Raw genomic sequence first — 19430 nt, 5'->3', positions numbered from 1 at the left:
AATGGAACAAACCGCATTGCTCTACGACTTTTAGTTTTCGAGATATGAATTTTTTTGTTGAAGAGTTAAGTTTTTCTCTATGAAATGGCAACCCTAATTTTAGACAAATACTAAAAATGTTCGTTTCTTTTCTTCCCATTCAATTCGAAGCACGATTCCCCTAAGGCCTCGGCCACCTCAAGTGCCAAAAAGACGAATTATTTCTGACCCGAACCTCTTGAAATTTCGTGTTGTTTTAAAATGTAAATAGTGCAGAAGTGGAACGGTTAGTGAACGGCGTGTGCTGGTCTAGTACAGATGCGTGCAAGCCCAACACGCGAACTATTAGAAGGCCCGTGCCAGTGTTCGTGTTGTTCTCGGGCCACCGCACACATTTCTACACACTCTATGCTACTTAACATCTAATCTTCTGCCCACTTTATGCCCTATCTTGGCCGTATCTACACTTTGGAATTATTACGGAACCGTAGATTATATTCACGAATTTCGCCCAAAGCCGTGTTAATTCTCGCATCTTTTCGCATTATCTCGGCGCCATTTGTCATTTTCAAACCGACACAAAAATCCACTCGCAGCTGACCCACGTGTTCCACATTACAAATCGTAATAACACCTGTTTGCTCGCGCACTCACTCTGTATTTATTTATTTACATTGGGCGCGGATTTTTTGCCGACTTAACGGTGCTTTTGGAGATTTCTTCAATCAAGTCGTTAAATAATTGTTATAAAATTCCCTTCTCTCCGATAATTGCTTAGGCAAACACCGGCGAGGAGTCCTCGACTGTCACCGTGTTTTTTCCGACCATAAGTATTTGCCCATCACTCGGTCGAAATGTGGGATAATTGGGCCTGATTTCGGCTGTGCTGCCCCAACCCACGGCGACCTGGCCGAAACCAGGCGGCGAAAAATGAGGAATAAACGCGCGGCAGGTTTATGGGGCACTTAAAATCAACTATGAGATTATCAGTTGTGTTTACGGTCGAAACATGTGCGATAATTTATGGGTCCGCGTCTAGGGGTTTCGCGGAGGTTTACGATGTAGGGGAATTATCTAAAACGTGTTCATTATGTCGGCCAATTTGTACGCGATTAAGGCTTGAAATAGTTGTCAAGGAAGTTTAACACAAAAGAGACGGCAATAAATTATCGAGCTAATGAAGCCGGTCGCGCTTTTCATTGCTCTTTTCATTCGTTTTTTCCTCATAATTAATTAAAAGAATATTGAAACGTTTTATTTACTGCGAGGAATTTATTTATGTTGGGTAGGTTGGTAGCTATGTGAGGCTTAGATAACCAATTAAAATTAAACAAACCGGACCGGTCATGCTTAGACGTAAGAGAAAATTGCATTGATTGCCTTGGGAATGTTTAGCACAAAACACCAGATAACGCTTCAAAATTACACATACTGATAAACACAACTTCTATTTGGACGACTTGGAAACATCTCCATTTTTATTTTCTTCTCTTTTAACTAAAGATTTTTCATATTTTCAATTCAACTTGGAATTATTTATCAAGAACGTGGTTTTCTTGTTCCAGAAATCATTTCACAAAAGTTGTATTCACCTACAATATCAAGTTAAATTCGAATCTTTATTTAAACCGAATGGAAAAGTACAGAATTAATATTAAAAAAAATTTTTTGTCAATGTTATTCCATTTATGAAGCTCCTATATTGTAAAAATTATACAAACTTAAATGGAATGCTCATGTTTCTGACTAAAAAATTACGAATACTGTAATTTTTGAACTAAACTGTAAATTTATTTCTGTCACAAAATCTGTCATTTTAAGCTATACATTTTCGAAAGGAAGGATTTTTAATTTAATTTAATCTGAAATTAAATGTGTGCTTAACTGATCACGTGACCAAATTTTACCAATTTGATAGGTCTATTCGCGTTGTTAACTTTTAACAAGGAATTAAATTTTAACAAAGCTTTTTATAAACCGGTCCTAAATCTTTTATACCCGTTTTTATAATACTTACCATAAAGTTCCTTTAGTAAAAGAATTTTTATTAAAAAACTACAGTTCTTTTAAAGCTACTTTAAAAATATTCCATTTCATAAAAGAAAAATGTGTCGAATTTAGTTAAAGTTGCTTTAAGTAAAGTTTGGTGAAACTTTTTTATGTTTGTGTGTTTTTGATTTTAAAAATTACGTTATTCAAACACAAATTTATTACTTCATTCAAATATTTTGAACAACAAAATGAAAAAATAAAGATATTTTTCAAAAGAAGAAGAAATCTGTTTGTAATTAGTAGAACTAGGATCCCTAGCACTTTGCTAACAATAATGCAGCATATTTTTTCCACATACGCAAATTAAGCTTTTCAGTTTTTTAGCTTTAATATTATCTAACAGTTTTAAAAATTTATAATTTTTCGAGGTAATTAACTTTCGTCATTTGACGAATGAAAATCGTCCAAGTTCCGAAAATTTTAGTAATAAAGTCGGAACGCAATTTTAACAATTTAATTTGAAAAAAGCACTGGTTTTTAAGCAATATTTTCGAATTAGAACTCATTTCTAGAACAATACTTTTACCAAAAAAATTGCCATAGTAAAGTCATTAAAAAAATGTATTGTTAACTATAACTGGAAATGTAAATAGAATTTTGAAAAAAAATGTTCTTGAATTTTTTTTTACATTATTTGGTGATGTATTAATTAGTTTATTTCACAGCAAAAATATGCACTCAATCTTCAAATTTGTTAAAGATAAAGCCCGAAAATTCTTGAAATTGAAGTGAATATGAAGAAACAAAATTTAAGCCAAATAAGACACAAAACCAAAGAAAACTTTTATAATTATTAAAAAAACGTTTGATAAGAAAAAAAAGGTGCATAAAATAAAATTGGACTTTAAAATATTAGGACGAAAGAAAGAAGGAAATTGTTTAATTTTTCTGTAGTGTTTTGTGCACCTATTCACTGCTCCTTTGTTAGAAGTGGACTCTGCTCAAAAACTGCTTCATCAAGCGCCGTAAAAGCGCCGTTTACAGTCTGCAAATAAAATGTAAAAGCCGTCTTGCGGTTTCTCCACAAAAGTGCGCACATTAGTGCATTCATTCCATCATTAACCCGTCCTCGCTTCGTTTCATTTTAATGGCAAATATATAAATAAACCCATAAACGCTTAATTATGTTGCAACACCAAATTTTTTCGCAAATTTCTCTCTGAAAGCGAATAAACGGCGTCCCCTACCGCCACTTGATCCTAACTTTCTCTGTGTTCGTTTCAGAACTTCCGTGACCAGAGAATAGATGGCTCCGGCCTTCCTCTCCTGACTGAAGAACACCTCACGACCACAATGAACATGAAACTAGGGCCGGCCCTCAAGTTGCGCTCTCTGTTGGCGAAAAAAATCGGCTCTTGCAGCGTGTGTCTGCACTGCACGCATTGTCACAACAGCACCGGATCCCCGGAGCCGTCCAACACCGCCGGAAACACATCGGATTCCGGAGGCGCGTCATGATCGCCGTCCACTGCCTTTTATTTATTTCGTTATTGTTGTACTTGGATTGTTCCCGGATTAAGTACAAAGATGTAGAGTAGAGGAGCGCGCGGAGCTGGAATCCTGATCGAGACGTGCCTAACTAACTGCTCACTGTAATATTACGTAGAATAGTTCCTAATTTTTGATATGATAGCCAACGAATTGTTGCTCAACAGCAGGGCGAAATTATTAGATGTACGGTTAAGCTACATTCTCTTCTACTTAAGCTAGATTTTGTACAGTATTTTGTTAATTCATGTTTATGTACCTTGTATTGAAGTTAAAGTAATTTTATATAAAGAATTTAAATTGAACCTGTTTCCTTTCCCAATTACAATAACAAATACGCAAGTACAATGAATCAACTTTTTTTGCCAAGAGCGTTCGTTAAAAATAATAAGAGAAAAAAATTGGTTGTACAGTCACGATAAAAAAGAATGAGACCCCTAGAACCGCAGCCACAAATCTTTTCGAAATGGCCCGGAATTAGTGGTTTATTTCATTCGAATTATAGAAAATTCAAATGTGGATTAGTAGAAAAAACCTAAAGAACACACAATTCGGAAAAATGTCTTTGAAAAAAGTCAGAAAAAAGTATAAAAATCGACTTGATTCTTGCAAATTTGGATTCCGCCGGTTATTCTACGTTAGAAACACTCAATTCGAAGGAAATAACTACGAAAAGTTGGGAAATAATGAAGAAAGTTTGGTTTCGACAAATTTTGACGAGGCTAAATTTTTGCCGATATTTTCCGAACGGTTAGTCGTAGCGACTTGATTCTTGCAAATTTGGATTCCGCCGGTCATTCTACGTTAGAAACACTTAATTCTAAAGACATGACCCCGAATAGAACGAAAATAATGAAGACTATTTGGTTTCGATAAATTTTGACAAGGCTAAATTTTTGCCGATATTTTCCGAACGGTTAGTCGTAGAGACTTGATTCTTGCAAATTTGGATTCCGCCTGTTATTCTACGTTAGAAACACTTAATTCTAAGAACATGATCTCGAATAGAACGAAAATAATGAGAACTATTTGGTTTCGATAAATTTTGACAAGGCTAAATTTTTGCCGATATTTTCCGAACGGTTAGTCGTAGAGATTTGATTCTTGCAAATTTGGATTCCGCCTGTTATTCTACGTTAGAAACACTTAATTCTAAGAACATGATCTCGAATAGAACGAAAATAATGAGAACTATTTGGTTTTGATAAATTTTGACAAGGCTAAATTTTGGCCGATATTTTCAGAACGGTTAGTCGTAGCGACTTGATTCTTGCAAATTTGGATTCCGCCGGTCATTCTACGTTAGAAACACTTAATTCTAAAGACATGACCCCGAATAGAACGAAAATAATGAAGACTATTTGGTTTCGATAAATTTTGACAAGGCTAAATTTTTGCCGATATTTTCCGAACGGTTAGTTGTAGCGACTTGATTCTTGCAAATTTGGATTCCGCCGGTCATTTTACGTTAGAAACACTTAATTCTAAAGACATGATATCGAATAGAACGAAAATAATGAAGACTATTTGGTTTCGATAAATTTTGACAAGGCTAAATTTCGACCGATATTTTCAGAACGGTTAGTCGTAGCGACTTGGTTCTTGCAAATTTGGATTCCGCCGATCACTCTACGTTAGAAACACTCAATTCTAAAGAAATAACTATGAAAAATTTTTTGAAAAAAAAATTCTATATAAACTTAAACTTTCTAGAAAACCTATTACAGTCTCTTTTTTAATAAGAGCAATCAGGAAATTTGTTATTTATTGTTATTGGTACATAGACAGTACCAAAGTCTTGTAGAATATTGTAAAACAAATCTAAGCGTAAGTTGCTTATTGAATTAGGATCATTTGTTGCAACTTCCCGGTGATAAATTCGCCAAGAAGAATTTCCATTCGGTGCTAAAAACAGTGATGTATGTTGGAGACATCGTAAAAGGAGGTGTAAAGTTGTAAGATATGAGCTTAAATGGCAAATCACAAACGTTATAATACGTGACACGTATAACAAGACCGAAGATACGATCGTCGTGTTGTTGCTTCCCTAGCGGTTTTCGCATAAACGAATGAATAGACCGAAAGAATAAATATTTTATTACGTGTCACGCGCAAATGTTTCCAAATTAAATAAAACCTGTCGATTAAAATTAGCGCTTCCATTAAGCCGTCGCAATAAAACCCAAAAAGATGAAAATTTTTCAACGTCTTTATTCAGTCTACGTGCTACGGTTGGTTGAATCGAGATCAAAAATATGCAATTTAACATTCAAAACATGTATATTGTACATAATACAGCGAGATTTCCAAAAACGCAAGTGTTGTGTGCGGAGTCGTTCATTTCCGGAAGCAGCTGATTGGGTTGAAGTAGCATTGGCGGTAGCGGCTCTGGCGCTTGGCTTCCGGCAGCCGGATGGACTTGTCCCAGGCGAAGTCGCCGCCCGTTTGGCTGGAGATCTCGGACAGCCGCTGCACCAGCATCTCCAGCTCCCAGGGCTTCAGGCGCGAATCCAACAAGTTGTTGCCGTCTGCCGGCTCGCCAACCACCTGAAATTTCAGCCCTGAAATGGAATTCTGCAGCGAAATGCAATCCGGGCGCAATTTACATCGCCGTCGTCTTGAATACACGCGATAACAAATGAAATTTGACCGTTGGAAAATTTATGGAGCGCAAGGAACTCACCTGAGACGCGTCCCCAAAGTGGTTCGGACGGGCGTTTGCCACGACGAGAGTGGCGATGAGGAAGATAAACAAGGTTTTGGTTAAGTAGCGAGGAAGCTGTGCGGCCATTTTTTGATATGTTGTGCCTGGAAAACTGGATTCGTAACAGTTTGTACAAAAAATACGAAATAATTGGCGGAAAAATAATTCGTCAATAAACGAACAAACACCATAATATTTTGAGCAAATAAAAAAATTACACCTCCGAATAACGGACATCTCTTCACAACGGACATTTAAAACTTTACTTTACTGTAAAACCCTAAGAAGTTATTGTTGGTTTACTAGTTTTTCGCAATCGAAGGCCCTTTTGATAGCCATATTTTCTGCAAAAATTAGAAAAATTGTACGGATAAAACAATTCGCCTAAAAAGTGCCAATGACAATAATTATGAGAAAAACAAAATTTTTATTAAAACCTTAATAAGTAATAATTGGCTCACTACTTTTTATCTATCGAAGGCCATTCTGTTAAACATTGATGGGAAAATATCATGGATAATTCGCTGAAAAATAATTTGTCTCTCTTAAAACTAGTCCATTTTAAAATATTTTGAGACAAACATTAAAGCCATACGCAGAGATTGTTGATTTAATTTTTCTTTAATCTTCCAGAGAAGCTTAATTTTTGGCAAATATCCGGAAAATAAATAGAAGATTCTTCAAAAAATTATTCGTTAATAAACAACAAATTCCAGATTTAATTTTTTGTACTGTAAGGCCCTTTTGTTGAGCTTTGTTTTTCGTAAAAATAGAAAAATTGTACGGATGATTTCTAAAAAAATAATTCGTCAATAATCGAGCTCTTGTCAAAATATTTTGAGTTTTACGAAGTCATTGTTTGGCGAATATTTTTTTTCAATTGAAGGCCGTTCTGATGGGCTTTGTTTTCTGTAAATATCCGAAAAATGGAACTCATGAGTAATGGATTCTTTAAAAAATAATAATTCGTCTAAAATCGAGCCAATGGCGAAATATTTTGAGAAAATAAAAAAAAAATATTAAAATCGTAGAAATTCTTACCGGTTTAATATTTTTGACAGTGGAAGGTCCATTTGATAAGCTTTATTTCGAACAAATATCAGGAAAATTGAACGGACGATTTGCTTAAAAATTATTCGTCCAGAAACGTGTCAGTGTCAGAATATTTAAAAAAAATTAAAAAAAATACTAAAGCCCTAAGAAGTGATCATCAGTTGACGATTTTTTTTACCATTGAAGGCTCTTCTGCCAATTTTTGTTTCCTGCAAAAATCAGGAAAATTAAATGAAAGATTCCTCAAAAAACTAGTCGTCTAAAAATGACGAAAAATTTTGAAAAAATAAAAAATTCATTAAAGCCGTAAAAAATTATTGTCGGTCTAATATTTTTTGCAGTTGATGGCCCTTTTAATAAGCTTTATTTTCAACAAATATCTGGGAAATTGAACAGATGATCTTTGAAAAAATAATACGTCTAAACGTGATCCAGTACCAAAATATTTTGAAGAAATCAAAAAAATTACTAAAGCCCTAAAAAGTGATTGACGGTTTACTACTTTTTTGCAATTGAAAGCCCTTAAAATAAATTTTATTTTCAACAAATATCAGGACAGTTCGCGTAAAAATAATTCGTCTAGAAACGAGCCAAAGTCAAAATATATTGAGAAAATAAAAAAAAAATTACTAAAGTCCTAAGAAGTGATTATTAGTTTACTATGTTTTCTGTCATCAAAGGCTCTTTTGATAAGCTTGGTTTCTGCGAAATTAAGAAAAATTTAACCAATGGTTTCCCAAAAAATAATTTCTTTTAAAACAAGCCACTATCAAAATATTTTAAGAAAACCAAAAAAATTACTAAAGTGCAAAAAAGTGATTATCATTTCATTTTTTCTTCTTACCGAAAGCTCTTTAAATATATTTTGTTTCCTACAAAAATCAAAAAAATTCACCTAAATTCCCCTAGAAACGATTCAATGCCAAACTATTTTGAGGGAACAAAAAAATTTACTTAAGACCAAAGAAGTGATTGTCAGTTCACGATTTTTTTTAACCATCAATGGTTTCGTTTCCTGCTAAAATCAGAAAAGTTAAATGAAAAATTCCTCAAAAAATTATTCATCTAAAAACGAGCAATTGACGAAATATTAAATAAAATAAAAGTTTACGATTTCTCAAAAAAATAATTCGTAAAATGCCTTAAAAAATGATTGTTGGTTCACAAATATTTTTAACAGGCGAGTTGAGGAGCAGGAAGGAAAATTTTACCTACAAAGTTTTTAGACTAAAAAATCACGGTTATGTATTTATTATTTTTGTGTCTTTGGAGCATTTTTGTAGAACAATAAATCTAAACGAGTGGAAGATGCTGACTACAGGATTAAGTTTGAGGCAACAATAAATCGTCTATTTTGTAACAATAAATTCGAATTTTTATGAGAGATAAAAGTAAAAATAAAATAAGAGCAATTGGCCAACAGTGCCGCTTTACCCGGTTAAGAGCTCAATTAGAACCGTAGAAAAATACGATTATGACATTTTTAGTTTCGCCCATAAACCGCGTAATAATAATTTTTATGCTTGGTTAATAAACTGTTGATTTTTTTATAAACGCAGTGTCAAGGGTGCAACTCTGTTAGTTAATCCCTTAAGTAGGCCAATTGCCCGTCAAAAACACTGATTCGATTAAGTGCGTTCCGAATGCGTGTTGATGAAGGTGCGAGCGAAATTTCGATAATTTTTCCGTCGGTAATCTCACGTTCAAAGAGAAATTAATGCCTCCTCCTGAAATTGAATTTCCACCTGGCTACTAGCGAAAATCCTTGAGTAAATCTCATTTAACGTGCAAGAAACGCCGTGAATTCTATATTAATTAGGTAAACTGATGACTCGAGAAGGGATTAGCGAAGCTTTTGCATGTTAACACGACGAAAAGATGGGATTATCGCGGCTCTAATCTCGTTTGTGCATTTCAAATTCTCCAGACACATACGACTTTTGTGGCGGTCGGTTTATTATCATACGTATACATTTTTTATGGAGCGGAAAACTCGCCCTAGGAAAAGTTTTATTAAGTTCGTACGTGTCCGACATTTCAAAAATTTAATAAAAAAGAGATAAACTTGCCGGAGAAAATGAAAAATTTCAACGTTTGCCTTAGTTAAGACAAATTACGAGGGGAGAAAAGCTCTTTAACAAATCATCGCTCATAATTAGCAATTCTTCTCCAGGAAAAGCAGCAACGTATCAATCATTTCATAAAAACTTTTAAAGTAAGTTATTCCGGAGAACAATTTCCAGAACACGGATAACTAAAGGTTAGGATGCGAAACGACGTATGAATAGAACGTTCCTGAATTCGACAGTTCCGTTAATGTCGCCAGAGAGCGCAGTTAAAAGTTAAAAAAAACAGGCAGATAAAACATTAAATTTTTAATAGTAAGACATAAACATAATGCAAAAATTTTATCGGAAACTGTATTTAAAAAAATTTCAAACTTTGACCAATTTGCACTTGTCCCACATTTTTCAAAACGCTGCAAATACGGTTAAAGATACACGTAAAATGTTGGGGAGAAAGTTGTAGAGAATTAAATTTTCTACAAAAAAGTCCGCGAGACCATATCTATATCTTCAACCATTTAGGCCCTAAAGTCGTTCAAAGACGCTCACGGGACGGATTAGCTTCATTTTGCCGGTGGTCAAGTATTAGAAAATTAATTTATACCTAAACTGTTAAAGATAGAAATATGGTGTCGGACTTTTTTGTAGAAAATTAAATTCTCTACAACTTTGTTCTTAACACTTTTTTTGTATCTTCAATTGTATTTGCAGCGTTCGCAAAAATATAAAGTGAAACGCTAATTATTAATTGCAAGTGATTATTTTTTGTGCACTTTCGCCTATTTATCAAAACGCTGGGAATACAGTTGACGATACGAAAAAAGTGTAAGAAAGAAAGTTGTAGAGAATTAAATTTCCTATAAAAAAGTCCGCGACACCATATTTCAATCTTCTACAGTTTAGGTATAAATCAATTTTGCGTTAATTGACCACCGGTCAAATGTCGCTTGAGCGTCTTTGAACGTCTTTAGGGCCTTTACTGTTGAAAATAAAGATATGACTTCGCGGACTTTTTTGTAGAAAATTTAATTCTCTACAACTTTCTTCCTAACAGTTTTCTTATATCTTAAACCATATTCGCAGCGTCTTAAAAAATACGGAATAAAACACAAATTTTAAATTTCAAATATATTTTTTTCGCATATTTCTTTTTCAAAATAGTCGTCAGTTTTTCTAAATAAGTTAAGAGTGTAAAGCTCGACAAGCAGTTAGTGAATTGGTTGGATTTAAATTAATTTAAAACGATTTGGCGCAAAAAAATTTGTATCTCGTTTCGTCTCCTAACTTATAGTCCTCCGTATTCCTGAACTTTTAATTCTTGCTTTTATTGGCAAGAATTCAAACACTTTCATGAAGCCAACAATTAAAAGGTTTAAGTCCCACAAAAGCCATTGTATTGCTCCCGCTCCATAAAAACGACATTGTCCCACAGGCTTGAATTTTAACTAAGTGATTGTTCAATTAAGCCCCTCCTTGAGTCCATCCGAATTACTGATGAATGAAAATTAATTATTCCGTAACAAGTCGGCGAAATTAATAGCTCTCCTCTTAAATAACAATCAATACAGCACTTGAGGGATTGCTGAAATTCCAAGTCCAATAAACTTCAAAATTGAAAACTAACCGATAGCTTTTTAGATGGATTAGTTAAAAAATCGCAAAAACGCTACAAATGTAATTACTTTAATCATCTGCACTTTCGCGCGGAATTGTGTCAACACTTCACACGGGAGCTTTAATTACTCGCCAATTTTCTCGAATTACTCGCACCTTTTCCATTTCTTTCCACCTAGAGGCTTTTTGGGAAATGAGAAATTTCGCTGTATTACATTTCCCGTCAAAAGCGCAACAATTATTTTTTCCAGGTTTCTGTAGTAATTAACAAGCTTTATCCAATTATCGATTTTAAAGCCTTAAAGCGCCCAGATTGGGTTCAATTTTTAATTAAATCGTTAAGTAACTAACGCATTTTTAATATTTCAATTAATCCTAGTGCCAGCTCTACTGTTTCCCCAAATTGGAGCTCCTGGTGTTAATTTAAAACTAGAAAGCCCGCCGTTTCAAATAACATAATTTGTAGACTCTTTGTTTGAACAAACAGGAATCTATTTGCACTACAACGGTGATCGCGTTTAATTTATTTCGTACTGTGCATATTAAATTCGGGCAAATCCCCACTCCAAACAGTGCAAATTTCACAAACAAACCCTTAAATAAAAGATTGTTTTCATTTTGTGACGACAAATTTTTGAATTCGCTACTCTTTAGCGAATTTCCCTCGAGTACAAATCGCAAAACAAATAAAACAAAAACGGGAGCGATTGAAACTTGATTGTATTTACACAGTGTAAGAAAAAACATTTGTGAATGCAAGGATAATCATGAAGTCGTCAAAAATTGCAATTTCATTCGACAGCGTTCCAATTTATTACACAAATAGAAATTGGAAAAAATTAAATTAATTCCGGAATATATGCAGCCGGCGTTTCATGGGCCAAGTTTGTAAAAGGCCGTCTCAAATAGTAATTTGCAAATTAATTATGAATCTTCTTAAAGTTTAATAAAGATGGTGGCGAGTCGTATGAGATATAACACGCTGCCTAAAACCAACTTTGATTGACTTTGCACAAATAAGAGCAATAAGCGAAAGTCGTAAAAATAACAAATAAAACGCCAACTGATCAATAAAAATAACAGAATTACGCTAAGGTACATTGAACATTGTAAAAGTTTATCGCCGGAAACAGAAATGTTTTATTAAAAGGAAAACAAGAAACGGAATCATTTTCATGAAAACACACTTTCATTACGTGTTATTTCAGCCTGAAATAAACTGGCATTAGCCCGGCGCCTCCACCATTTTTGCTCAATTAAATATTTTAAAATTTAATCTTTTTACAATAAAAAAAACAAATTTGGACACAAGCGCAACAATGACGTCCGCAACAATTTATACATAATGCTGACAAATAGGTCACTAAATCATCGTTACAGAATGTACAAATTCAAATATCCCGGCGCATCCACCATTTTTCATCGCTTGAGTGAAATTATTTTTTTGGTGTTTTTATTCAGTTCATTGGTAGTTCTTACCTTTCGTTCGTTTCAAGATCACGAAGATGAGGGCGCACGTACTACAATGAAGCAGTGTGATGTGATTTCAGTTTTATATGAACGTCGCGACGCTCGGCGTCCCACCAACCATACGCGATAACCAAAATGACGTCGTTCCACTTCCGACCAATCAATACAAAGCAACAGATTAAAAAATGTTTCAAGTTCTAATGTTTCATGATCAAAAGTTTCGTGTTTCACTTGGTGACGAAATCACCGGATTTACCAAATTAAACTTATGTAAAATGATGATTTGATTGGGTAATTGTTACGCGGAACCACTACCTCTTCAATAATCGAATTATCGCCAAAGCTTTCCGATCAGAAATGGTCCTTGGAGGTGTTTAAAGGTCGCTGTGATAATGCAATTAATTAAAATGTCGTCATAGACGATTTTAAAAGGCGGGCTCATGAAATAAAGCTTCTTGGCTTTTGTATTTATTGCAGAATCTATTGGATGGGACGGGGCTTTCAGAGTTAATTTCGCAGAGTTATGACTTGCATTTTACGCTTTCAAAATCATTGTCCATTGACATAACGGATTTTTCATTCATTTCGCGATAGCTGGCGAAATTACGCAAATTGCAGTGTTCACCTAATGTATTTATCGTAAGCCAAAATGCCCAAAAACTAAATCACACACAGTTCAGCATCCGAATAAACAAACACACAGACGAATATTTAACGTTTTTTAACGGTTGATATTACGTTTTCTTTAACGTTTATGATACGTAGTTTGAAAACCATTTTTTTACCAATTTTTAACGTTCAAAATACGTATTAAATTAAAGTTGTATTTACGTAAAAAATTGAAAGAACTTTAACGTTATTAATAATCGTATTTACAACGTTTGTTTTAAACGTATATTTAACGTTTCAAAAAAACTGAATTTGGTTTTATAGCGTTAATGTAGCCTTTTAAGTGAGCATTACAATAATGTCGTGAAATATAAATAAACTAATTAATTGTACTAGAAACCGCAGAATATATAGAAAATAACTACGATTGTAATAACTAAATAACGCAAATTGCAATGTTCACCTAGTGTGTTTATCTCAAATGTTTGCGTTTGAAATGAAGCCAAAATGCCCAGTTAATTAATTTTAATAATGCAAAAACCAAGCTTGGATTAAATGGCCACACAATAATCCATTGTGTACTTGAGGAAAAATTTTGACTCTGAAAGCAAAAAAACGAATAGTTTAAACATTAATTAATTGCATGCGATTTGTGATTAATGATTGCATGAGTAATAAATTTTATTAAATCAAAATTCAATAAATTACGGTCTGGACCAATTACGATTCTAAAATAATTTCGCCATTCGCTGTTTAAAAGCACATTTTATTCCCGAATTGTTGTTTGGTTCATTATTCAAGATTTACATTTCAAAGCCGTCAAAAAGCAACGAGTAGTTAATTCGCACACTGCAGTATTACCAACGTAGAATCTGCATAACTAGCTTTTATTTTTCCCATATTTTGCTAAATTAACCCCGACATGAATAAATCCCGCTTCTTAACAATTTGAAAAAATAATCATTACGGTGTTATTATCTCGAAGCCCGATTAGTTATCCCCCGGAATATTAAAACAGTGCGTAATAAAAGTCAATTAACCCGTTGTAAATCCCAATATTAACCCAAAACGCCAAATTGGATCATAAGGAAATTCTTTTATGCAGCACTAAAGCTTTATAGTTTGAAAGCTTCGCCGTGTCAAGGACGTCCTTCAAAACACTTTTGAAAAAAAATTCCTGCTATAAACAACTCATTGTCTATGACGGCATAAATAGGAAACGCGATGTTAATTGATTTTATTTTGATGTCGGTTGACATGTTTACGTCCACGCATAAAATAGAAATAACACAATACGCCGAAAAAACTAAATATTTTAAATGGGACCTGTTGCTGACACCGGATTTATTTCCTTGAGACGCCGAAATTTTTTCAACGTCTGATATTTAACTTGTTAATCGAGCTGAAAGCCTGAGAAAAATCGCACTGACTTGCATTTTACAATTAATTTCCCGCCCAGGTATCGATTGTGCCCCAGTTTTCCATTTCTTCAGTAATTTTCACGATTTATTTTACTTATAAATTTATTATTTCAAAAACTAAAACAGTTCAGCATCCGGGTAAACGTTACAACGTTGTTATTTGGATGTATGATTACGTTTTCTTTTCACGTTTGTGTTACGTAGTTTGCAAACCATCTTTATTTTTTAGCAATTTTTAACGTTTAAAATACGTCTTAAATTACCGTTGTATTTGCGTGAAAACTGGAAGGAACTTTAACGTTATTAATATATTATTTACTAACGTTTGCTTTAAACGTATAATTAACGTTGAAAAAAACTGGATCTGGTATTTATGGTAGGTACTGCCTATTTTAATGCAACTAACGTAACTAATTAATTAAAAACCAGGAAAAAGCAGTTGAAGTAAAAAATGTTTTTGAAACAAATTTTATGGGTGTCTCTTGGCCATCAATAAAAATGCTAATTTTTGCACAGGCACGTAGTGATAAATTTTCTGCCCCAATTATCCGCAGTCCTCCCCTGCGGTTAGAACTTTTGTGGCATTTAACCTCGCTTGAAACTAATCGAATTGTTGATTTAAACTTTGATTTTGCAACCAAATAGCAATTTATTATGAAAAGTTGTGTGCGGAAAAATCCAAAGGTGATAACAAGCGGAACGGTTTTTCTAGTTAATCTCCACGGGAAATCTTGCACTTGTTACGAGTAAATAAAGGATGGATTAAACAAAGGATTAAGTCATGTTTAACTTTGATCGTTGATTTATTACGAAACGTGCGTTTTTATTTCGTAATTGAGTTTAACTACGTCATAAATACGGTAATTGGCAATTAGAGGTTAATATGTGGCTCAAGAAGACACGTCCCATGACACCTAACCGGTATTTACATCAAAGGAAAAGACATGACAGATGTGGACACCGAAACGAGACACACTGACATCATTTAACATCAAAAGACTTTTATACATATAAAGACACTAACTCGAATTACTTTCCAAGGAAATTTATACATGCAGTGGCGCTTGGGTTTGTTATTTTTAGCCTGTTTGCGGAAAATCAATCACAAAGATATACATATTTCATTGTGCATCTAAATGGTGGAAGAAACTTTGCAAGAATTCCGCTTTCAGGGAGTATTCACCCCAATTAATAAAAGATCTGCCTCACACGCGCTAAAAAGGAACAAACCCATCAAATTTATCTAATTGATAATTCAAAGCTAATTCAACTTTGTACAACACAAGCGTTCAAAAATTGCTCAATAAAATTTTTACAACAGATGATTTTTAATGACTTTTAAAATGGTTTTAAGTTAATTTATGTGGAGAAAAATGCAGAAATGTTGAAAAAATTTATAACCACATGAAAAAAAATTGCGTTTCGTCCCGTATTTTTCAAGACGCTGCAAATACGATTAAAGCTACAAGAAAAATGTTAGGGATAAAGTTGCAGAGAATTAAATTTCCTTTAGAAAAGTTAGCGAGACCATATTTCTATCATCAACTGTTTAGGCCCTAATGACGTTGAAAAACGTTCAAGCGACGAATTCCTTTCATTTTACCGGTGGTCAATTAACGCAAAGTTAATTTAAACCTAAACTGTAGAAGATAAAAAAATAGTGTCGCGGACTTTTTTATAGCAAATTTAATTCTCTACAACTTTGTTTCTTACACTTTTTCTGTATCTTCAACCGTATTCCCAGCGTTTTGATAAATAGGCGACGGTGCGCAAAAAATATCGCTTAGAATAATCAATTTGCGTTCCACCTTATATTTTTGCGAACGCTGCAAATACGGTTAAAGATACAAAAAAAGTGTAGGAAACAAAGTTGTAGAGAATTAAATTTTCTACAAAAAAGTCCGCGACACCATATTTCTATCTTCAACAGTTTAGGTATAAATCAACTTTCCAATACTTGACCACCGGCAAAATGACACAAATCGGACATTTGTGCGTCTTTGGACGACTTTAGGGCCTAAGTGGCTGAAAATGGAAATATAGTCTCGCGGACTTTTTTGTAGGAAATTTAATTCTCTTCAACTTTTTCCCCAACATTTTTCTTGTATCTATAACCGTATTCGCAGCGTTTTGTAAAATATGGAACAGAGTTCAAGTTGGTAAAAGATATATATTTTTTTAATACAGTTTACGATAAAATTTTTGCTTTGTGTTTATGTCTTACTATAGAGAATTTAATGCTCTACCTGCCTGTATTTTTTATATTTGTTAGGTGTTAACCGTTAGACAAATACAAGCATTTTTTCAATCTCGTTGTTCTGAAAACTTAGACTTAATGCAACAATTGCGCTCTCTGGCGCGACTTACTGAACTATCAAAGACGGTAACGTTTTATTTGTACGTCCTTTCGCATCCTAACCTTTAGATATCCGTAGCTCAAAAAAAAAATTTTTGAAATATAGTTACAAAACATTTATTTTTAATTGTGTTCAGACATTAAATTTGCAAATCGATTATTTCGCGTCTTTTGGGTGAATTCGTCCGAATTATGTTAATTTGTATGTAAATGGGGGGCAGAAGCATCGGCTAATGAGCGCCAATTAAGACATCTGAGTTTATTTCCCTATTAATAGTCAATATGCAAATCTATCTCGTGCACTATTAAGATATTACGTTACCAAAGGTCACTAACACCGGACCACCAACCGCCGTAATCCTCTAACTTAGAATCGAACCTATCACAGTTTCTCTCCTAATAATGGTAATTGCTAGCGTAAGCCTTAATTAGTAAAAGCTGCTCGGATCCCTCTCCAAATTTGAAGGCTCATATGGCCAAGGAATCGTCACATTTAAATATTACGTGTTGCTGAAAGCATTAACTGAAATTAATTTACTCCGGCATTCAGTAGTCGTCGGGGGTCAAATTTAACTGGAGCGAAGTTTCGCAACAACTTTCGAATTAAGTCGCCAGTTGACGTTAAATGCACTTGTAAGATTAATCTGCTTTGTTGCTGGCATAACAATTAACGAAAGAGGCGCCCACCTAGCCCCCTATTTTATCCAAACAACAATAAAGCTGTCAGATGAGATTTATTTGATGGATAAGGCGATAAAACCGCCAAAATTAAATTCCAATCTTTCGCACAAGTTAACATCAAACGGAAAATTCATCTATCGGAATAAAGGAAAAATTTAATAGTCATGCTCCTACAATTTCAGGAATTTTGCAAAGCCAGCTCAAGTGGCGCTATAATAATGATCTTACACGTAACATGTGATACTTTCAGGGCGAGGTGTTCGCTTGCTGAATTAATTGGAGGCGCGACGATTAATTTAAATCTTTCAGGCGATTTCATCGACATGACATCTTGTGGCAGACGGGTGAAGTGCAAAGGGTTCGAACCTGCGTTCGACGTTTTGATGATTTATTCACAAAATTTTCTATAAGTACGGAAAAACCACAAAACTGCGTGGGAAAAAGTATATTTAATCAAAAGTTACAAAAAGCAAAACTACAACAGTTTAATTAAATAAATTGAAACGTCGATTCTGCACTAAACATTTATTCCACATAAGTAGAGACCGGATTTTTAGGATGTACTTCAGGTTATATTTTTTATTTATTCTACTACAAGAAAATACAAACATAATTTTTTTCACCAGATTTCTCCAAAATTTTCTGATTTTCGCACAAATAATCCTAATATTTTTTAAATAATGTTCCGTGAATTTCTGTGATTTCTCAAGGTGTCCCCTGACTCCCTCAAAATTTATTCCCTAATTTTTAAAAGGTTTTCCTGTGATTTCTTCAAGATTTTCTTCGATTTACACTAATCACTAATTTTTTAAACTGACATTTTTTATAATAACATTAATGATAGTAATAATAATTTAGCAATTTGCTATGGTTTTTACTATTTTCTTCAAGGTTTCCTCTGACTCCCCCAAAATTTCCACTGATTTTTTGAACGGATTTCTTGTGATTTTCCTAAGATTTTTTAAATTATTCCTGATTTCCCCAAGATTTCTTCTAACCATTTAAAATGGTTTTCTGTGATTTTTTTCTGATTTCTTCTGTTTTCCTTAAGATTTTCCTTAAATTCTTCAAAATTTCCCCTAATTTTAAAAAAAATTCCTTGTGTTTTCCTTCCGATTTTCTCAAGATTTCCACGAATCAGTAATAATCAGTAATTTTTTATAGTTTCTCTTATTTTCCTCCAGATTTCCCACAACTTTTAAAAATAATTTTCCGTAGTTTTTACTGATTCCTCCTGTTTTCTTCAAAGTTTCCTTTGATCCCTTCAAAATTTTTCACACAGTGTTCTATGATTTCCTCCGATTTCCACAAGACTTCCAATAATCACGAAAATTTTTTTAAATGCTTTCCAGCACTTTCTTATGGTTTTCCGTGTTTTCGTCAAGATTTCTCCTAACTTATTAAAATACTTTCGTGATTTTTCCTAATTTCTCCTGTTTTCCTCAAGCTTACCCTAACTTTTTAAATTGATTTTCCCATGATTTCCCCTAAGTCCTTCAAAATTGTGGCTAATTTTTTAAAAGAATTTTGTGTGAATTTTTTAATATTTCCATTTATCATTAATTTTTGAAATAATTTTCTGTGTTTTCTTGACCTGACCTGACCTGACCTGACTCCCTCAAAAGTTTTTAAACGGATTTTCTGTGATTCCTTCGAAATTCCCGCGAATTTCCCCACGATTACCATTAATTTGTTAAAATAATTTGTAAAAATTTCCTCTAATTTCTTCAAAAAAATTCTGATTTTTTAAAAGCATTTCGGTCGACTTTCACAGTGTTTCAAGATAACCCTACATTTATTACCGATATTTTTAGAGACCAGAAACACAATTTAACCATTTCTGATGATGCAAACATTTTTTAAAATACAAAAATAGTTTAAAATTAAATAATAATATAATATAATAGAATTAGAGTAAGCATATTTTCAAAAATTCA

General features: G+C 33.6%; 2 protein-coding genes across 8 annotated transcripts in view; one reads left to right on the top strand and one right to left on the bottom strand.

Annotated features, from left to right (window-relative positions):
* Positions 1–3824, top strand: part of Samuel (SAM-motif ubiquitously expressed punctatedly localized protein) — a 65023-nt gene extending 61199 nt beyond the window's left edge. For all 4 annotated transcript variants that reach the window (XM_008199132.3, XM_064357493.1, XM_015983017.2 and 1 more), the window contains one exon: positions 3256–3824. In XM_008199132.3, coding sequence (XP_008197354.1) covers positions 3256–3489 — 234 coding nt within the window. In that variant the 3' untranslated portion in view covers positions 3490–3824. The remainder of the gene's footprint in view (positions 1–3255) is intronic.
* Positions 3825–5710: 1886 nt separating this feature from the next.
* AstC (Allatostatin C) overlaps positions 5711–19430 on the bottom strand; it is a 33537-nt gene continuing 19817 nt past the window's right edge. The window contains exons 1-3 of one of the 4 annotated variants that reach the window (XM_008199121.3): positions 12436–12566; positions 6203–6327; positions 5711–6066 (exon numbers count right to left, since the gene is read on the bottom strand). In XM_008199121.3, coding sequence (XP_008197343.1) covers positions 5857–6066; positions 6203–6310 — 318 coding nt within the window. In that variant the 5' untranslated portion in view covers positions 6311–6327; positions 12436–12566 and the 3' untranslated portion in view covers positions 5711–5856. Of the gene's footprint in view, positions 6067–6202; positions 6713–12435; positions 12567–19430 lie in introns of those variants that run through there. The other 3 variants (XM_064357182.1, XM_008199122.3, NM_001143733.1) reach the window with 3 other exon arrangements.

The sequence above is a fragment of the Tribolium castaneum genome, chromosome 6 (assembly GCF_031307605.1).
Source record: "Tribolium castaneum strain GA2 chromosome 6, icTriCast1.1, whole genome shotgun sequence".
NCBI classification, from domain to species: domain Eukaryota; kingdom Metazoa; phylum Arthropoda; class Insecta; order Coleoptera; family Tenebrionidae; genus Tribolium; species Tribolium castaneum.
The sequence above is the reverse complement of the archived record's forward strand: the minus strand, read 5'-3'. Positions and strand labels throughout refer to the sequence as shown.